Genomic DNA, 20671 nt, shown 5'->3' on the forward strand with positions numbered 1-20671 from the left:
ATAATATTATCCCAATATGCTAATGAAAGTAGGAATGAATCAAAATTATTATTATTACTCCAGTCAACAAGCATATAATATTCCCTTTTGTGAGTATCTCCAGTAGGGTTGCCCATATATGCAAACTACCTCCACACACCCCTCCTTATATCAGCAGTTGATGTGCACCTCAGTTCCATGATCCAGCATAGGATATCAGTTCAGCTGCATCATAGACCATGATTCCTGCATCTCCTCTGCTACTGCTCATAGCTGCCACATGTGAGTTTCTGTTTACGTTAAAATATTGTATACTTTAAAATGTGTTCTATTAATGACATGAGTAACTGAATCGTTGACTTTCTCATGGGGAAAGGTATAATACATTAAGATATTCCATCCACTCATAAGTGCTTTGCCTTTTGTTGTTCCAGATGTCCATATGGAGAAGCTCAATCAGCCAGCTTCTGTGAATATCCAGCCCAGCCAAAGCTTGACCATAAACTGTAAGGTTTCATATTCCATCAGTAGCTATGGCACTGGTTGGATAAGACAGGCATCAGGGAAACCTCTTGTGTGGGTTGGCTATATTAACACTGGTGGGAGCTTGTACTACAAGGACTCTTTGAAAAACAAGTTCACTCTCTCCAGAGACACTTCCAGTAAAACATTGACTCTACAGGGCCAGAATCTACAGGCTGAAGACACAGCTGTGTATTACTGTGCACGGAACTCACTGTGACTCAAAACAATGTGATGGCTGTACAAAATGTTGGTATACTGTTTAAAACAGGAAAATGCAAGTATGCATTGGTCTGCCGTAATGCAGCTGTTCAGTTTAAAGTTGCATTGGTTGTATTCGACTTATATCTCAAGGAGATTGAACAGAATAGCAATTATGTAAAAAAAGCAATTATGTAAATTAACTGATTTGTTTGAAAAAAGTATCCCGAAAGGGCTAGGACATTACTGAAGACATATCAGATGCTAATACTTTTCTGATTCAAGATTGAAAACTTCAAAACACATTTAGAAAGGTGGAATTAAAGTGATTGGCTAAATGGACTAAAATAGATGACTTCCCACCAGCTCTGACAGTAGGACAGTAGAGTCATGGCCACTGCAGACCACATGGGGGCAGTATCAAATTACACATTGACTAAGCATAAACATAGTCTCAAATTACACAAATTACAGACAGAATAAAATGTTATGTTGAACATAATAATCCCTATATGATGTCACTACAACATATTATAACCCAATAGGTAACACTTTACTTGACAGTATCGACATAAGAGTGAAATGACACTGTCGACACATGAACCCTAACCCTAATCCGAATTTGTTATGACAAAAACCGATGACACTTAATAACAGAGGCGTTATGTCATAAATGTTTATGACTTGTTTATGACACTGTCATGTCACTTGTATATCGACACTGTCAAGTAAAGTGTAACCCAATAGATTTGATTAGATTAGATTCAACTTTATTGTCATTGTGCAGAGTACAAGTACAAAGCCAATGAAATGCGGGTGTGCGTCTAACCAGAAGTGCAAAAAAGTGCAATGTGCAATGTGATATACAAAATATAGAAGGTGGTGCATAGGCAGGACAAGAAATATAGTGCAGTGTAGACAGTATGCAGTTGGTTTACAGAAAGTGGTTTAGAGTAATATAAATTAGATATAAATATGTGCAGTGTGTTAGCAGTTACTTTAATAAGAGCAGAATAAATGTGCCTATGTGATATGAACAATATATAAAAACGTACAGATATGTGTAATGTAGTAGCAGTAACAATATAATAGTAGTAAGAATAATATAGAGATATGCACTGTATTAATATAATATATTAAGAGAAAAACAGAATAAATATGGATATTCAGTATGAACCATATAGACAGATATGTACAGTATGTACAGCTATGTGCAGTGTGGTATAAGTATATTATAGTGCAGATACAGTAACATTATAAGAGTATAAGAATAAGTGTATGTGCAGGATGGATAGTATGAAGAGCAGTAGAATATTAATATGTGTAAGTGTAATTACAGTATGTACATTTATAAATAAATAGAACATATGGGTGAGATAGGGTAGTGCAAATTGTCCAGCGGGGGGGATGTCCGCCTCCTTGTTGTCCCTGTCAAGGTTGCCAAGTCGTTGGGTTAGTTAGGGTTAATTGTCTATGATATTTGTACTATGCACAAACAAAAACATTGTCTCAAATTACGCAAATTATTAAGGTATGTAAATTCTACTAATGTTAATCGTACACATTTATTATTTCTAATAGACTAAAATATATCTTACAGCTCTAATGATATGAGTGGAATAAACTACTATAAACAGCTGTATGTCTATATGGCTGCTAAAGAGTTGCAAAGTCAGGTAATTATCCAAGTGCACCATCATACTGCAGACACAGCTTCAGCAGTCCAGATGGGAGTGGCCAATGCAAAACCAAAATCAACTCTTATATATGTGTGTGAAGGAAGTTAAATAAACAGATTACTTACACAATGCATTATTCAGCCATGTGTCCAGCACAGCTTCTTTTAGTGGCTCTTTGTCTAACAGGTAGGTTTTCCCTTACTCTTGTCTGAGGACTTATATATATATATACTCTATATTTCATAGGTGCAGTTGGTCAGACACTGACTGAATCAGAGCCAGTAGTCATTAGACCTGGAGGATCTCACAAACTGACCTGCACCACATCTGGGTTCACATTTAGCAGCTATCGCATGAGCTGGATCAGACAAGCTCCAGGGAAAGGCCTGGAGTGGATTGCTTTTGTTCACACTGGGAGCACCTCAAGGTACTACTCCCAGTCAGTCCAGGGGAGATTTTCCATCTCGAGGGAAGATTCCAGAAGTGAGCTCTTCTTACAGATGAGCAGCCTGAAGAGTGAAGACACTGCTGTGTATTACTGTGCTCGGAGGGCACAGTGGAGGAATGCAGAGGCCAGGCTGTACAAAAACACTTCCTTATTTAGCACATGGGCCTTAGTCATGAGACATGAGAGTATGATAAAAATGCTTGATTATATTCTAGCATTTGTGTCAGCTTTCAATACACATAGCTTTACACAACAAACCCAGACTAAATATTTGCATTTAGTAATTGTAATTGTTTCAATTTGGGCACCACAGACCTGAGTGGAAAGGAATAAAACACAATATGCCAAATATAATGCTCTAGAAATTGGATTAGAACTATGATATGTTGGAGCCCCATATCTTTCGAGCTCCTGAGGAGACATTATGTGGCAAATAGTCCACTGTGTGAACACAGTAGTGGGGAGCACACAGTCATTTTGTGTATGATTACTTAACGTAAGTAATTCTTGTGAAAACACGATGGACAGTGCTCTAAGTCTTTTTTTCTCAACTAAAAATGCTTTGCGCTGGTGTTATTGGACACACTGGATACGGCAGCCCACAGGGAAAGCACTGGAGTGGGTTGCAGGCATCAACTACAATGGGGGCACATATTATAGCGATAAACTGAAAAACTGCATCTACAGAGACACCTCCAGCAGCACAGTGACTGTACGGAAATCTACAGACTGGAGACACAGTTGTGTATTACTGTGCCCGAGAGTAACTGTGATACAAACAGCAATTCGGGAAAACCCATAGAACTTCATCCGTACTACACACCATTAAAGCAGCACTATGCAAGTTTTTTTCACCTTAATATACAGTTTAAAAGACAATTTGATCGTACACAAACTTGTAATAAGACAATCATTCACCCAGCATAACCATAGCTGGCAGCAACCCACAGACGGAGAACCATCCTTGCAATTTTTGGTCTTGTTGGCCCAGAGACATCTCAAGTGAATCATGGAACATTACCCAGTAGCTATTTGGAGACAGTCTTTGCCTATCAGATAAGCACATGCACCGTCTACAGGGGGAAGGCCTCAAGCCATGAGAAATGTTTACAACGTTAAGGTAAAATATAAATATCTCATGACTCTAGGGGAAGCTCTTGAGTCACCAAAAATACACAAAACTACATCGGATGCCTTTAAGCCAGTGTTTTCTCAAAGTGTGGTCCGGGGAGCTAGCCCAAGTGGTCCGCGAGCAGACGTGGTAAAATATAATGTAGATGAGTTGTTTGCAATATTGAAACAACTTGTATGTAAATCCAAACATTTCTGCAACACTGCCTCTATGTAAGCAATGCCAGTTTAAATCATATGAATTCTCTGACACAATAAGCAATGTGCAAATATAATCAAAGTGGTTCAGTGAGTAGGCCTATTGTGTAATTTACTATTGAAGTAGGTCTACTTTTGTTTTTTTTAACTAGGTGGTCTGTGAGGCTTTTTTTTTATTGATTAAGTGGTCCTTGGTCTGAAAAAGTTTGAGAAACACTGCTTTAAGTAAAGCATCACACTCCCATAACACATTGCTCATGTTTGTCACATTTTGACCCTTTAATATACTTTGAGCACTAGCTATAGTTTAAGATCTGCCACTGGTTTAAAAATGTTGACACTCCATATTATGTGAAATACTGTATTATTTCATTGCATCAGGTTCAGAATTATTGCCGTATCCAAATGTCCACATCATACAAGGCAATTAATTGCATGTCACAATACAAGTACATGTTGATTAGTGGCTGTGAAGTCACTGTAAACCAGATGTACGGTAGCTACTGTAACAGTGCATATTTAACACATAATATTTGCACCCTTTCAACACTAGAAGTCCTATCTTCATACCCGTGACCAGCATAAATGCAAAGATGCCACTGAACCGTTTCCTATTTAAACTGCAACAGTCAGTTATTCATCTATTTCAGTACAGAGTTTGAGAGGAGCAGGTTTTACTCAGACCCTCCCTGTTCCACTCCAGTAGCAGCTATGTTGTTTGTAGTTCTGCTGCTGCTACTGTTGACATCTTCAGCTTGTGAGTTCACATACTGTATATCAAAATAACAATTATGTTCCACTGTTCAGTGTAGTTGTGACATAGAGTTGTGTCAAATTCAATGTGTGATCTTCTATTTTTCAGGTGTCAGCGGCCAGGTTGTACTCACACAGTCTCAGCAGCCAGTGATGGGGACTCCAGGAGGAACTCTTAAACTGACTTGTGCTTGCAGTGGATTTAGTGTGGGGAGCTATAACATGCACTGGATCCGCCAAGCTCCAGGGAAAGGACTGGAATGGATTATTTACTACTATTCTGACAGTAGCAAGAGCACAGCCCAGACGGTCCAAGGCAGATTTACTGCATCCAAAGACAGCTCTAATTTCTACCTGCATATGATCCAGCTGAAGACTGAGGACACTGCAGTCTATTACTGTGCCAGAGAGTCACAGTGGTTAAACCAGTACAACCAGCTGTACAAAAACCCTTTATGGCAGAGAGACAGCAGCACTTCTGCTTCGGGCACCTGCTAAGTCTCTCAAGTGTCACAAAACAGGCAGTCTCAGTAGACGTAGATAGATATATAGATAGGTAGATAGATAGATAGATAGATAAATAAATAGATAAATAGATATTCTTTACTCAGCCCCTATACTAATACAGCACACACACACACACACACACACACACATTACTGTATATATAATGCACAAGACACCGCCGGAGGTAGGAACAGAGGGATAGTGCAGACTTGATCTGTTAGTTAATAAATAGAATCAAATGTAGCACAATTATAACACCACCAAGTGAGATTATTATTCTTACAATATTCTTCTTCTCTATCTGCTCAGGACAAAGTCATATTAAAGTGCTATTGCGGTATGTAAGAAGTCTTTATCTGTCTTATTTACAGCGAAGTTTGGTTAGCCTCCAACTGAAAACACTTTGTTGTTTGACCAGTAAATTGTGCGGGGGATGTGTGATATTGTCCATAATATTTAACAGTTTCTGCAGCATCCTTCTCTCCACCACCAAAGCACTCCAGAGCAGTCCCCAGCAGTGTCACCAGTGTCACTGACTCTGATGCTAGGGATGCCACATTTGATTTGGGAAAATCAAATAAAAAATAAACGGTAAAAAATAAACTAAACGGTTCTCATAATGTCTTTCATCAGCTCTTTTAAAATATTAGGCTAATCCATAAACTCTAGCCTGTTTGTAACATTGATAACACAATATTAACAATACTCTGCATATTGTTAAGTTGTTACAAGCAGTTATAAGTTTCTTATATTAAAAAGGAGATAACAACAATGACAAGCCTCCTGCTGCCAGCCTCTCTCCCTGGTGCGCACTCAAGATGTGTTCCCAATTAATTACAGTAAGTAAAGTTCAAGTTAGATATGCTGCATGGATCATCATTACATGTAACACGGTGTTGGTACATTTAAACATTCTCCAAGAAGAGTGAAAAACAGTGGCAGTAAAGCTACATTTTGGTACCCCTTTATAGTGCCCTAGTGCGTAATGCATGTGGTGGGAGCGGTGGTACTGTGTAGCCTATAGGCTAATGTTGAAACATTTCCTATTGTCTCTTACCTATATTTGCCCTGATACACTCTTTGACGCCGACACACTCCCACTCGTTTTGGACTCCTTTCCCTGTTGCTGTCCCTTTCTACATTACAGAGCAACTAGACAGGCATGTGTAACTACTGGGGTCATAGCTGTGGTTGCGCAACAGTTGCTAGATAATAAGGTAAACCATATTTCTGCTGTCATTCAACATAAACATACATCATATAACATTTTTTGTAGGCTACACAGGATTTGCTGTCTAATAAACACAACCAAGAAGAAAAATGAATTGCCGTTTAATTTGAAACTAGCAGAAATTATAATCATAAGTTCATTTTCACCAAAAGACGGGAAAATTCGTGTTGCTGTCCCTTTCTACATTATAGAGCAATTAGACAGGCGTGTGTAACTACAAAGTGGGGTCTGGGGTCATAGCTGTGGCAGCAAACAGATGGCAGCAAAGAAAATTGCAATTGAACACACCACTTGAGGTACAAAGTAGTATTAACAAAGATAGTCCATCTCTGGCTGGTTTGCATGCTAACCTGTTCAGACTGGGCAGAGTGCTGAATATGTTTGTTGAATATGTCCTGCCCCTGCTTTTGGCTCTGTCAAGCCAACCTTGGAAAGCAGGAGGGATTATGCAAAACACATCTTTGTCTGTTCTGATATAACAATTGTCCACCCATTCTACTGACATACTGTATACTGACATTACAGCACCACAGATATAAAAATGATTTGGGTAATCTTGATAGCGGCCAGTTTGAGTGGTAAGGATAGACACAATATTTATTTTCAGACTGTCTGTATGTTGGGAAATATGTTTGATGTATTTAATCAATCATGGTTTGTTTTGTTCAGTTGTCTCTGGTCAGTCTCTGACCTCCTCTGGTCCAGAAGTGAAGAGACCTGGAGACTCGGTCACTCTGTCCTGCACTGTATCTGGATTTTCCATGGGCAGCCACTGGATGCACTGGATCCGTCAGAAACCAGGAAAGGGGCTGGAGTGGATCGGTCGCATTAATACAGGCACTGGCACAACATTTGCCCAGTCTCTCCAGGGCCAGTTCTCCATCACCAAAAACTCAGACAAACTGAACCTACAAGTGAACAGCCTGAAAGCTGAGGACACAGCTGTGTATTACTGTGCTCGAGACCCACAGTCACACATGAGACTGCAGAGCTGCACAAAAACAACGGACTGAGTGTGACTGACTGAAACATTCACACCTGAATTTGAACAGTTGAACAAACTTCATGTTGTTTCTTTTTCCATCAACAGAGGGCAGTCTAATCTCATCTACTTCTGTCCATTAGACATTAAGTCACTACACATCTAATGAACAAAAACAAAAAAACCCTGACAATTGTATTTCAGGCATTGCAATATAAACTTGTTGTGCTAGTGAATGAATTGGTCATGACAATCATCAGTGGCAAAAATAGAGGACATATTTATCTATTTGTCAGTCTTAAAAAATATGCAAAGTTTAAGACGAATAGACAGTAGTCTGAAAAAGGGTAAAAGGAGAGGGGGAAAATCATACCTGACTGACACTGATATATGTATCTCCCCCTGTGGTTCCTCCCTGATATAAAGCCTGCTGGCGTGGCTGTCACTGTACTCGACTCTGTACATAATGTTTCTTCAATCATGATCAAAGATCAGATCACCTCTTCACTATCAACACAAATGAAGGAATAAGTACATAGTGATATATAGAAATATAGATTACAACTACACTGCAACTGTTTGAGTCTGGTTTCTTTTCTCCATACATCATTCAGAACACATCCTTATGTAAAATATTTGTTCCACAAACAGAAAACAACTGGTTCATATGATGAATTGCAAAGCATGGTTCAGAAGAATTCATTTTGAATCGCAGTTGACTTAATACATCAAAGCGACAGAAACAGCTGGAATCTGAATAATTTCAGCACAACATTGAAATTGTAGGATCATTATGACACCCTCTGAATGCATGCCAAGTTTCGTGGACTTTCGTTCATGGGGGGCCTTACAATAAATTAATGTATGTGTACATTTAGTGACCGTAAACCAACAGTTTTCTGTGAATATCTTGAGAACCGTAGGGCCTATAGGATGACCAATTTTTTGTGCATGTTTGCCTCCAGGGGTCATGTTAACCCATTTCATATGCACACATATGCATAAACAGATATTCACACTCACACATACATTCACACTAGTCATACGTATGACACACACACACAAACATAAACACATACATGCACACAATTCAAGAATTTCTCAGAATTATGAACAGGCAAGATGGTGGTGGGGTTATATAAAATGTATTTTACATGTGAAATCTATGAACTAATCATGTTTTGGTACTTGTTGTCTAGCACAGTGGTTCTCAACCCTTTTTCAGTGATGTACCCCCTTGTGAAATATTTTTTCAGCCAAGTACCCCCTAACCAGCGCAAAGTATTTTTAGTTTAAAAAAAAAAAGACTTAAAACAGACTTAAAACCACCCTGGTATGGGGGGACTCTGGGTTTTTAGGATAATGAAATTGAATAGCCTACTGAAATATAAAATTCATTTTATGAACTTTTATTTTCCTGAAATATTATTAAATAATTGTTTTAAAAGTATTTTTGCATGGTTTCTACTTTTTAAATATATGTATATTTTAAAATGTCACGTACCCCCTGGAGTGCCTTCACGTACCCCCAGGGGTAAGCGTACCCCCATTTGAGAACCACTGGTCTAGCAGATACCAGTGAGAATTGAGTGTGCATAATGCAATTCAGTGAGACAGTTAGAATCATATATGCCTTTCACCTTTTGTTTTTAGCCAGCAGCCAGACCAGCAGATACCCTGACTTTGTTGAAATACTGAAGCTAAGCAGGCTTAGTTAGTACTTGGATAAGAAACCTCCTTGGAAGAGTAGGTCCCTGCTGGAAGAGGTGTTGGTGGCTGGCCAGTAGGTGGCACTCTTCCCTGTGGCCAAAAGCCACCAAACAAATATCAATCCCAATGTCCTATTGCAGTGACAGGCACGCTGTACTGCAGGAGATGTTTTCCTTTGCATGAATGTTAAATTGAGGTCCTGACTCACTATGGTTGTTAAAGATCCCATGGCACTTATCGCAAAGAGTAAGTGGTTCCCTGATTTGCTTTATTTATGTACACATACATAAAGACACACACACATGCACACACACATAAAAACACACACACACACACACACAAAGACATGTAAACACACACACACTACACATGCACACACACATACATGCACACACACACACACACACACAAAACACATATACACAAAAACAACCACACACACTGCACACACTCAATTACAAACACACAAAAAAGGAACAAAGTAGGAAATGAACACAATTTGACAAGCGTGACTTATTATGACCGCCGCGCAGCGAAGCATCGTTTTTCGTTTTGATCTGTAGCCCCCCCGCTGGACTGGACCCCCCGAAAGGAGGGTAGGGCAGACACAGTTTTCTGTGAATATCTCGAAAACCGTAGGGTTTAGGAGGACCATTTTTTTTTTGTATGTTGATCTCAAGGGGCCATGTCAACCCATTCCATAACCACTCATTTCATGTATAGCGCCACCTAGTTAAACACAAAAAAGTAAAAATGAGGTGTTGTAATTGAAGGTATCTGTGACCTAACATAGTCAAAACTGCACGAAATTGGAAGTGTAGGATCATTATGACACCCTCTGTATGCACGCCAAGTTTTGTGGAATTCCGTTCATGGGGGGCCACACAATAAATTAATTTATGTTACTATACACCAACTGGCCTGTAGGTGGCCGGAGACAGTTTTCTGTGAATATCTCGAGAACCGTAGGGCCTAGGAGGTCCACCTTTTTTTTTATGTATGTTGGTCTTAAGGGGGCATGTCAACCCATCCCATTACCACTTATTTCATGTATAGCGCCACCTAGTTAAAAATTAAAAAGCAAAAAATTAGGTGTTTTCATCACAATATCTCTGGCTGACAAGGTCAAAACTGCACGAAATTAAAAGTGTAGGATCATTATGACACCCTCCGAATGCATGCCAAGTTTTGTGTACTTTCGTTCATGGGGGGCCTTACAATAAAATAATTTATGTGTACATTTAGTGACGTACACCAACAAGGATTCCCGGGACACTGAAAGACCGGGGTACACAAAACTTGGTGGGCATGTACTGTACCCCCACATGGATAGCATGGAACCGTCATTTTTCGTTTTGATCTGTAGCCCCCCCGCTGGACTGGACCCCCCGAAAGGAGGGTAGGGCAGACACAGTTCTCTGTGAATATCTTGAGAACTGTAGGGCCTAGAATGACCATTTTTTTCCGTATGTTTGCCTCCAGAGGTCATGTTAACCCATTTCATGTGCACACATGTGCACAAACAGATACACACACACACACACATTCACAGTAATCATACGTATGACACATACTCACACAGTAGACATATGTACGCTTGCATGCACAGGCACACACGCAGACACACACACAAGCACGCACACACACACACACACACACACACACACACACATAACATAAACATAACACAAACAATCAAGAATTTCTCAGAATTATGAACAGGCAAGATGGAGGTGGGGTTGTATAAAATGAATTTTACATGTGAAATCTATGAACTAATCATGTTTTGGTACTTGTTGTCTAGCAGATACCAGTGAGAATTGAGTGTGGATAATGCAATTTAGTGAGACAGTTAGAATCATATAGGCCTTTCAGCGTGATTTATTTTTGTGGAAAAAATGTGCTGGACTGGGCAGCGGTCATATTTTGTACCTCTCTGCGGTACATCTAGTTATTAGGAAATAGTGGTTAACATGGCATTTATTGAACCTTTTGTGTAAAAATGTAAATCCATTTCTCATCACTTCCTGTTTGAGGAGCGTTGTGGTGTGGCCTCTATAAATGTTCAGCGTCCAACAGGAACGATATATAGAAGAAGCTTCTATGAGATTATCACCTTAAACACAAACCATGTCTCTGTTATCTGTGGTACTACTGCTGGCTGCTGCATCCAGTGAGTTTCTCATTTTCAATGGATGTACATTGAATCCACATGGCACCATGTCACATGTATTGTGTGTGTGTGTGTGTGAATGCACGCCTGTGTGTGTGTACCGGTATATGTGTGTTTTTGAACTGTCATGAGAGTAACAGCTTGTTTGTGTTTTCTCAGGTGTTCATTCAGTTGAGTTCACTCAGCCAGATTCACTGGTCATCCAGCCAGGTCAAAGCTTGACCATCAACTGTAAAGTCTCCTATTCAGTTACTAGCGATCACACAGCTTGGATTCGACAGCCATCAGGGAAAGCTCTGGAGTGGATCAATGTTATCTGGTATGATGGTAGCACAGACCATAAAGACTCACTGAAGAACAAGTTCAGCGTCTCCAGAGACACATCCAGTAACACAATCACCTTGCAAGGGCAAAACATGCAGCCTAGGGACACAGCTGGGTATTACTGTGCTCGCTACCCACGGTCACACATGAAACTGCATAGCTGCACAAAAACAACTCTGGCAGTTCTGACTGACTGAAGCATTGCCACATGATTGGAGTCTTTTCCAGTCAACAGAGGGCAGTCTAATCTCATCAGTCACTTCTGCCCATTACTGTAAGCCATTCATTAACCACACGCTGTGTGACTGACATTAAATCTTTCCCCATGTTAAGCCAACAATGGAGCTCTGTCCCAATTCTTAATAGAGAAACTGCCATTTTTTTTTTTTTAAATGAAGAATCACAAAAAAAGCTCATGATTATCATGAGTAAATCGACAAATCAAATCAAATAGAAATAGAAGGTAAAGTATCTGTGGACAAAATTGAGGAAGTCAACAGTAAGAATTCGAATAAAAGTCTTTATTAACAATTCTAAAGTGTGACAATTAAATGAATATGCGACTTTAGTGAACTGATATCTGAATACTGGAGAAAAAAGAAAATATACAACATGATGAAACAGTCTGGTCAGTTTTGAGTCTGACATGTGGTCAGGGTCTCACCTGTAAATTGGCTGGGCATACAGCTACTAACTGCTGTTGTGTAGCGCATTGGTTCCCAAAGACTGGGTCGGGACCCACGGGTGGGTCGCAGGATATTTTATTTGGGTCACCAGCACAATTTATGTTGTGTAATAGGCCTAACTTATACCATTTAGCCAGGAAAGCTGACAGTTTTCTATTAGGATATAGTTACAGTCACGGCCCTCTGTGCAATTTTGCACTTAGAATAGCTCTGAAACTAGGGGGCGAACGCGTCGCAGAGGGGACTGCGTGGACATCTCACTCGCAAAATGAAACATTTCTGTGGGGCGCCTGCCATGGACCTCGCAATTGCAAAATGCAAGGGACATGAATCAGCCTATTTGCACAAACATTAACGGACACCAGTTCTTTAACTTGACTGTTTGAAATCTAGTTACCGTGCTGTCAACTAAAGCAGACATCCATATACTGGACACTTTTCAGGACCAATGAGGGAACTGGAAGTGGTCGAAGGAAATCGTGGTTTCTGCGCGCTGTTGGGAATATGACAATTGATTATAAACCCCTGTTAAACCTAATAAATCTGACTCCGCTCAATATTAGAAAGGTTTCGGTTCAATGTAACATTGCTATCCACAGTGGGTACCCACAATACAGGCTGTTTCTGAGAATGCCTGACTCGTTTTCTTATTACATTCGCTCTAATCTAGGAATAATGCTATAGGATGCCTCCACCTGCCGATTAATTCAGGCGGTTCCTCAACATAATATGTAGGCCTACTAGTCTGAAAGAAGGTCAGAGGCACTAGGCCTACATGCTGATCTGTATTGCGATACTCACCAGCGTGTTAAACAGTCTAGCAAATTCCTATGCTCCAGAGGGTCAGGCTGCGCTAGGTTTCCACGACCAATCTAGACCATCGCTTGCAAACTGCCCACCACTGTATAATACTTGGTCAGTTCATCTAGCTTGCCATCTCTCAGTTGATTTAGTTTCTACAGCGGCGATAACCAGTCCTAGCTATTCATTATGCTAACACCGTTACCTAGACTGCTACTCTGGTCAATAAGTACAATAGAAAAGCTATGCGGATCAGAACATAACAATTTATTTGTCAGGTACAAGTTACTCATCCAAACATTTAAGTACATCTAAATGAATAATGTGAAAGTTAAGATGATTAGGATATCATACGAAACAATCAGAAAATGAACATACCCAGCTCAGAGGATGATGGCTACACACCAAAGTGGTGCGGGAGTTCTGGCTACAGAAAGGCTCCTAGAATAATGTGTGAACTTCCCTTAAATAGGCTACCTAGTTTGTGATAGATAGGGATCACATGGTGAGTTGTTGATGAGACAGACCATTGTTGTAGTGAGAGGGAATCAATCAATACATGACAAGGTATACATTTGATTACATTTCCCGTTCCTAATTAACTGTTCCTGTGAACATGTGACAAGCATGTGACAGTAGGTCCACAATAGGCCCGCACTTAGCACCTGATCAAAGTCCACATATGATTGAAAGGATTATCATCAGCCTGGGAATTAGGATCCTTACAAGAGTGTACTGTACATACTGTACATTCAGACCAAAATGACTATCACCGTAATGGTCAATCTTTGAGTACAACATGTCCAGTAGGCATTTTAATCGGTCTTCCATGTCAGGAGGAGCTTATGCAAAACTCTGACTCCCCAGCCTATATCTTCAGATATGACACACACTGTCACACACTCCTGTTAGACATGACATTTATAGTTGTATCAACCCTCCTGGCTGCCTGCTTAACAGGTTGGGAGCACATTTCTCACAATTTATAGAAGTTGTTAACGCACTATATTTACTCTTTTTAATCTTAGTTTATGTTTTTTTGTTTTTCAGGTGGACATGGTCAGACACTGACTGAATCTGAACCAGTGGTCATCAGTCCTGGAGGATCTCACAAACTGACCTGCACAGCCTCTGGGTACACATTCAGTAGCTACTGGATAGCTTGGATTAGACAGGCTCCCGGGAAAGGATTGGAATGGATCGCAATCCAGCACGGCTCAACTAGCTACTACTCTCAGGCTTTTCAGGGTCGGTTCACCATCTCTAGAGATGACAGTATTAACCAGGCATATCTGCAGATGAACAGCCTGAAGACTGAAGACACAGCTGTGTATTACTGTGCCAGAGAGTCACAGTGGCAGAAGAGGCTCCAAGGCTGAACAAAAACTCTGCTGCTCATTACACCACATACCCGGCATTAAACTAAGTGTTCATATATTATCTAATTCTAAGTGTTTACTTATTCACCTTAAGGACATTACATTCCTGAAAAAAAGTCATACATAAATGATGTTGTGTTTATGTATTGTTGTTGTTTGTCAGGTAGCAACACCGCTGCTCCACCTTGCCCACAATATCAGTTGATATCAGTTATCATTTCCTATCATTTTGTGATATCATCCAAAAACAAATCACTGCATTGTCTTTTAAGAGTGTTAGAAGATACTGAAACCCCCTCATAAACGTTGTGCTACCATGAAGGAGGCAGGGGTTGCATATTATGGAGAGTCTATCCATGCCAGTCTATGAGAACAGCTTCTGTTCAAGTGCTTTAGGCTTCTGAATAAGATGTTGTGGAATGAATAGTCATCATATTAAAAAAGCCCTTAAGGGATGGGCTGCTGGTCCAGCCTGTTAGGTCTAAAACGTGGATAGCGTAAGTATTTCATCTTTGAGGACTTTTCCACCCTCCGCAGAGGATACATGTTTCATAAATTACACTGAGCTCTTACCACTATATACTGAGTTCTTACCACTACTACACTGAGCTCTTACCACTATTACACTGAGCTCTTACCACTACTACATTGAGCTCTTACCACTATTACACAGTTACAGTATAATTTTGTCTTATACCCTATCTTTAATTTGCGGAAGTTGTCAGTGTGTAGAGCAGGGCTTGAAAACGAAATTATTTTTCAAACGTTCCGTTCCGAACGGTTCAGGTAGGCCTATGTTTAACGTTTTCGTTCTTGCATGCGTTCCGCCACAAACATATCGGTCCTGAACCGGTTCGGAACGCAAAATATCGTTCGTTCTTAAAGTTCCGGCAGTGTTTGGCGGGCCTATCAAGTCTATTTTTGTGGACTTTACCTTAGATTAGACGTAGGGGAGAGCCGGGACGATTGAAACACGGGACGAATGAAACAATCCAGTTTTCTCCGAGTGTGATGATGATAGACAGACGTCCTTCGGTCAAAACATAGAGCATGTTAACCTCCTTCTATCAGCCAAATATCTTCCTGCTATGTCATTTTATCACGGAGTGATAAACGAGTTTTGATGCGCAAAAGTAAACTTCATTAGTGGTTACATTTTTTCGATTATCAATGAGTGTTTTTCATTTAAAGGTTTGACGTAATGCTTATTCAGTAGACCATTTAGTGTTCTCCACAATCCCAGACTTTCATATCGCATGCTTGTTTACATGGAAAGCAAATCAAGCTGTAGTGACATATGTCTGTGTCGGGACGATTGACCAGGCTGTAACTCCATGTATTTTAATTAAATGCACAAATAGGTGTGTTTAAACAATTATTTATGGAGGTAAGACATAGAAAAACAGTTTTAGGAAGATGAAAATAAATTTGGGCCCACCAGATAGGGGGTTGAGTTTCCCCATGTTATCCTATGGAGACTGACGGCCGGTGGGTCGTTAAGCCTACTTATTTGGATGTGCATTGGCCTAACCCACCTAAAAACCTAGTGAAACGACATTTTCAACAATATAAACATGATATAAATGGGAAAGCTTACCGTTCTAGCTATAAACATGGCAGAATCATCCACTTCTATTAGATATTAGATATTTCAAAAACCGCTGCATACACGCTTCATGATGATGGCAATGAGTTGTTAACAGACATGCACAAAGACGTATAGCCCTGCAACAATATATCTAAAATAAAAACTTTTGGGAGTACCATTCATGATAACGGTTTTGTTCAAAGCTGAAAATGCATCTGTATTTGACAGAGGACAGATGTAGGTTAGGTTAGATGTAGGTGACCAAATATTAGCTTTCTGTGTGGTACGATCGCTATGTAAATTACGTTTAATTAAAAAGTGTTTCAACTGTCCCGGCTCTCCCCTACTCATTATTTCCCCTTGATTTAGCCTACCGTAGCTATGCCCAAAAATAATAAATCACAGGCAGCATCCAAAAACATTCAGATGGGCTATCCATCCCATAGCCAGACTTACTGTAGGCCTAACCTATGCCTATAAATAATTTCTTATCAAAAATATTTCTGGATACGTGCTAAACTCCTTACCTGATTGTAGCCTAAGTTTTATCCATATGGAGATCTTCAAAGGCTTGCGCTATATTTCCAACCCTGTTTATAAACGAACCTGTCTGTTGCTGACAAGGCCTATCTCATATTTCCCGTTTAACTCTTCTACATAGAATAGGCTACAATTGCGCAAACATTTCAAATCCAGACTTTAAAAACAACAAGGCGTGGACAGGCAAAATAGGCTATTACGCATAGGCTACAAACAATTTCCAAATCAGTTTCAGTAGCCTACGCTACGAGCTGGCCTAAGATCCGAAGTGGCAGACGGATAGGTTACATTACAACAGCAAGACAAAATATACACATTTGGACCAAAGGTCCATTTATTCTTTTTTTTTTTTTTTTTCAAACTGCAGAAATCAAATTATTATTTGTACAGTAGTTGGCTACATAGCGGCTTGTTAGCTCACATTAACAGTGTAGATGCGGGCTTGTTTTTCGCACAACCGGAAATAGTCTCCCTGACATAGGATATGCTTTTGTGAAATTTTATAAAATATATAGAGAACAAAAAAAAAACGTTATTAACCGGTTTTGTGGATTTCAGAATAACGTTTCTGTTCCGGAACAGTTGAAGATCATTTTGTTTTCGTTTCCGTTTCTGCTCCTCGTAAAATTCCGTAAAATTCCGTTCGTTTTCGGTTTTCGTTTTCGTTCCTTGAACCGGTTCGGAGCCCTGGTGTAGAGACCACATTGTTCACCCTCACAACAAAGATCCAACCAGAGTTACTGTGAAAAAGGAGGCTGGTGAAGAGGGAATGTACAGCATAGCATTTAAGGCTTGCTAAATATGATAATATAATTATGTAAATGTGATTTCTCCTGAGTAATCTTTGCCACTACCTAAAGAAGCCAAATTTGAATGATTTTGATAAAGTAGAAACAGGACAAATAAAAACAAACATAAAAATGACAAAAAATATTTCCAACAAACACACGCACTGACAGTAACATGCCAGAACATGCTCTGTGTTGGCAAATATACAATTACTGTCAATGTATCTCTGATTCTATCAGGGTATCTCCTCAGTGCTTACCATATGCAAACTGTCCACACCCTCCTCCTCATATAAAGCATGGCTATGTGTCTCAGCCACTATCAGTACAGAGGAACAGCCTCCATCAGTTCAGCTACACAAACCATGATCCCTGCAGCTCTGCTTATGCTGTTGGCAGCCTCCAGTGAGTCCTAAAAGTCATTAGGAACTATTTTAGTGATCTGCATTCTGAGTGTTTATGTTTCTACATGTGTCTCTTACAGGTGTGCGGAGTGATGTGGTACTCACTCAGCCGAGTTCCATGATGACACAGCCTGGCCAGAGTTTCAGTCTCACCTGCAAAGTTGCTGGGTATGACCTGACAAGTAGCTGTTGTTGTACATCATGGATACGGCAGCCTGCAGGAAAAGCACCGGAGTGGATTGGATACATATGTTACGATGGGAACACATATTACAGTGATCAACTGAAAAACAAGTTCAGCATCTCCAGAGACACCTCCAGCAGCACTGTGTCTCTACAGGCCCAGAATCTACAGGCTGGAGACACAGCTGTGTATTACTGTGCCCGATATCACTGTTGTACAAACTAATGGCAGACCAGTACAAAAACATGACCTACTTATTCCACAGTCAGCACAAATATTCAGACTTTTAATCTACACACAGTGTCATGCAGGGAAAGGAATGGAATGGTTGGGTAATGTAGATTTTACACACAATTACAAGACCAGATGTCATTGACAGACATGATTGTGACTGAAGAAAAATGACACATATAGGGGCAGTGTTTCCTCTCACATTAAAGGTATTAACTCTGGAGTTGAGTGCTTGTAGCAGATGAAAGTGATCTGTACAGTACTGTATTGATGATAATACAATATGTCAACACGACTGGTTTCATACTGTGGAGTGATATTTCAAATTAGTGCAATAACTCTTATAAGTCCTGTACATAATCCTAGATATTACTCCTTGGTATGAGAAACTGACTGGAATTGTTCTTAGTGCACAAATATGCGTAGGCTATGCAAATTATCAACACACTCCGCCCTACTGTGAGGAGAGAAGGTATAAATGTACAGCGTGCATGAGGTCCACTCCATCACACACCATGAGCCGAACATTGGAGCATCTAGTTCTGCTGCTACTAATAGCTGTCTGCTGTAAGTGTGACTAAGTGTGGAACTCCGCATGAACTTTAAACAGAATCTACTTAGTAATGTAAACAATTGTTTTGAAATGTGTCACCAACAGCTGTCAGGCGTGAAACTTAAAGGTTTGTCATGGTCGTCATGTTGAGTGCTTGATCTCATCTGTGTTTTGTGTTTTGTTTTTCTAGATGTCCACATGGAGCAGCTCAACCAGCCAGTTTATCTGAATATCCAGCCCGGTCAAAGCTTGACCATCAACTGTAAAGTCTCCTATTCAGTTACTAGCTATAGCACAGCTTGGATTCGACAGCCATCAGGGAAAGCTCTGGAGTGGATCAATATTATCTGGAGTGATGGTAGCACAGCACATAAAGACTCCCTGAAGAACAAGTTCAGCGTCTCCAGAGACACCTCCAGTAACACAGTCACCCTGCGAGGGCAAAACATGCAGCCTGGAGACACAGCTGTGTATTACTGTGCTCGACAGCCACAATGTTACAATAAGCTATAAGGCTGTACCAAAACCTCCAACACTTAACACACCAAACATGGAAAGTACTTTTCTTTAAATTTACCCCAGTTCTTCTCCACAAGTCTCAATGTAATCAAACATTTATTTTTAATTAATTAATTTATGTATTTAAGACAGGCATCAAGGAATGTCCAAGCTGCATGCCCAAGTTTTTAATAAAAATCTACACTTTGATAAACTTTGACATTTACAGGCTGAAGACACTGTGTAGTATTATGCACCGAACTTACTGTGATACAAAGCAATATGATGGCTGTACAAAATATTGGCCTGTCTTAAATTGTAACAGGAAAGCGCAAGGATGCATGGATCTGCCATAATGCAGCTGTTAAGTTTAAAGTGCCATTGGTTGCATTCTATCTCATCTGGTTGAACAGAAAAATGAGTAACTCTGTAAATTAACTGATTGGTTTGAAAATATGTTTCCAAAAGTAATAGGACATTAGTGAAAACATTGATATCAATGCTAATATGTTACATTGCAAATGATATATAATGTATATAAATGTTGAATTAAAGTTAGTATCCATGAGAAAAAAAGGAAAACGTACAAAAAGGAACTTGATGGATGTGCTTCCATACCTCCTGACAGCAGAATCATGGACACTATTGACCACATGGGGGCAGTACACTCACAGGATTTCATGTAATGGGGTGAGTGAGAGTAAACAGAATCATCTGAAGTCTATACAGACAGAGAACAGAATGCAATTTTGAGCATAATCATCTCTATTTGATGTCACTACAATATTTTATAACATTGTTATGACAACATATTTTGATAACTGGCATTTTTACAAAGGACAAAGCATAACCATTGTCTCATATACTGTATCATCATCACCTTATGTGAAGTCAATGTTAAAACAACAAATCTACAAATGATTAAAGTATGTAAAGTCTACTATGTTCATCCACAATCATCCACATTTCTTATTTCTGATAGCCTAAATGTATCTTGCAGTTCCAATTATATGAGTGGGTATTACTGTATGGGTATAAAAAAGCTGTACCCAAGTGCACCTTCATACTAAAACCCATTCAGACACAGCTTCAGCAGTCCAGATGGGAGTGGCCAATGCAAAACCAAAATCAGCTCTTATATTTCTGTGTGAAGGAAATTAAATAAACAGATTTCTGAGACA

The 20671-nt window shown here is 39.8% G+C and overlaps 1 protein-coding gene and 1 gene segment (V, D, J or C); both read left to right on the forward strand.

The window, feature by feature from the left end:
• LOC121704901 overlaps nucleotides 1-20671 on the forward strand; it is a 589105-nt gene that overhangs the window by 227968 nt on the left and 340466 nt on the right. Inside the window, exon 4 of the mRNA XM_042085440.1 lies at nucleotides 6154-6159. Coding sequence (XP_041941374.1) covers nucleotides 6154-6159 — 6 coding nt within the window. The remainder of the gene's footprint in view (nucleotides 1-6153; nucleotides 6160-20671) is intronic.
• Nucleotides 14209-16155, forward strand: LOC121704691. The segment is given in 3 exon segments: nucleotides 14209-14285; nucleotides 14376-14673; nucleotides 16146-16155. Coding segments are annotated over 3 exon segments (348 nt in total).

This window comes from Alosa sapidissima, chromosome 3 (genome assembly GCF_018492685.1).
Source record: "Alosa sapidissima isolate fAloSap1 chromosome 3, fAloSap1.pri, whole genome shotgun sequence".
Classification (NCBI taxonomy): Eukaryota; Metazoa; Chordata; class Actinopteri; order Clupeiformes; family Clupeidae; genus Alosa; species Alosa sapidissima.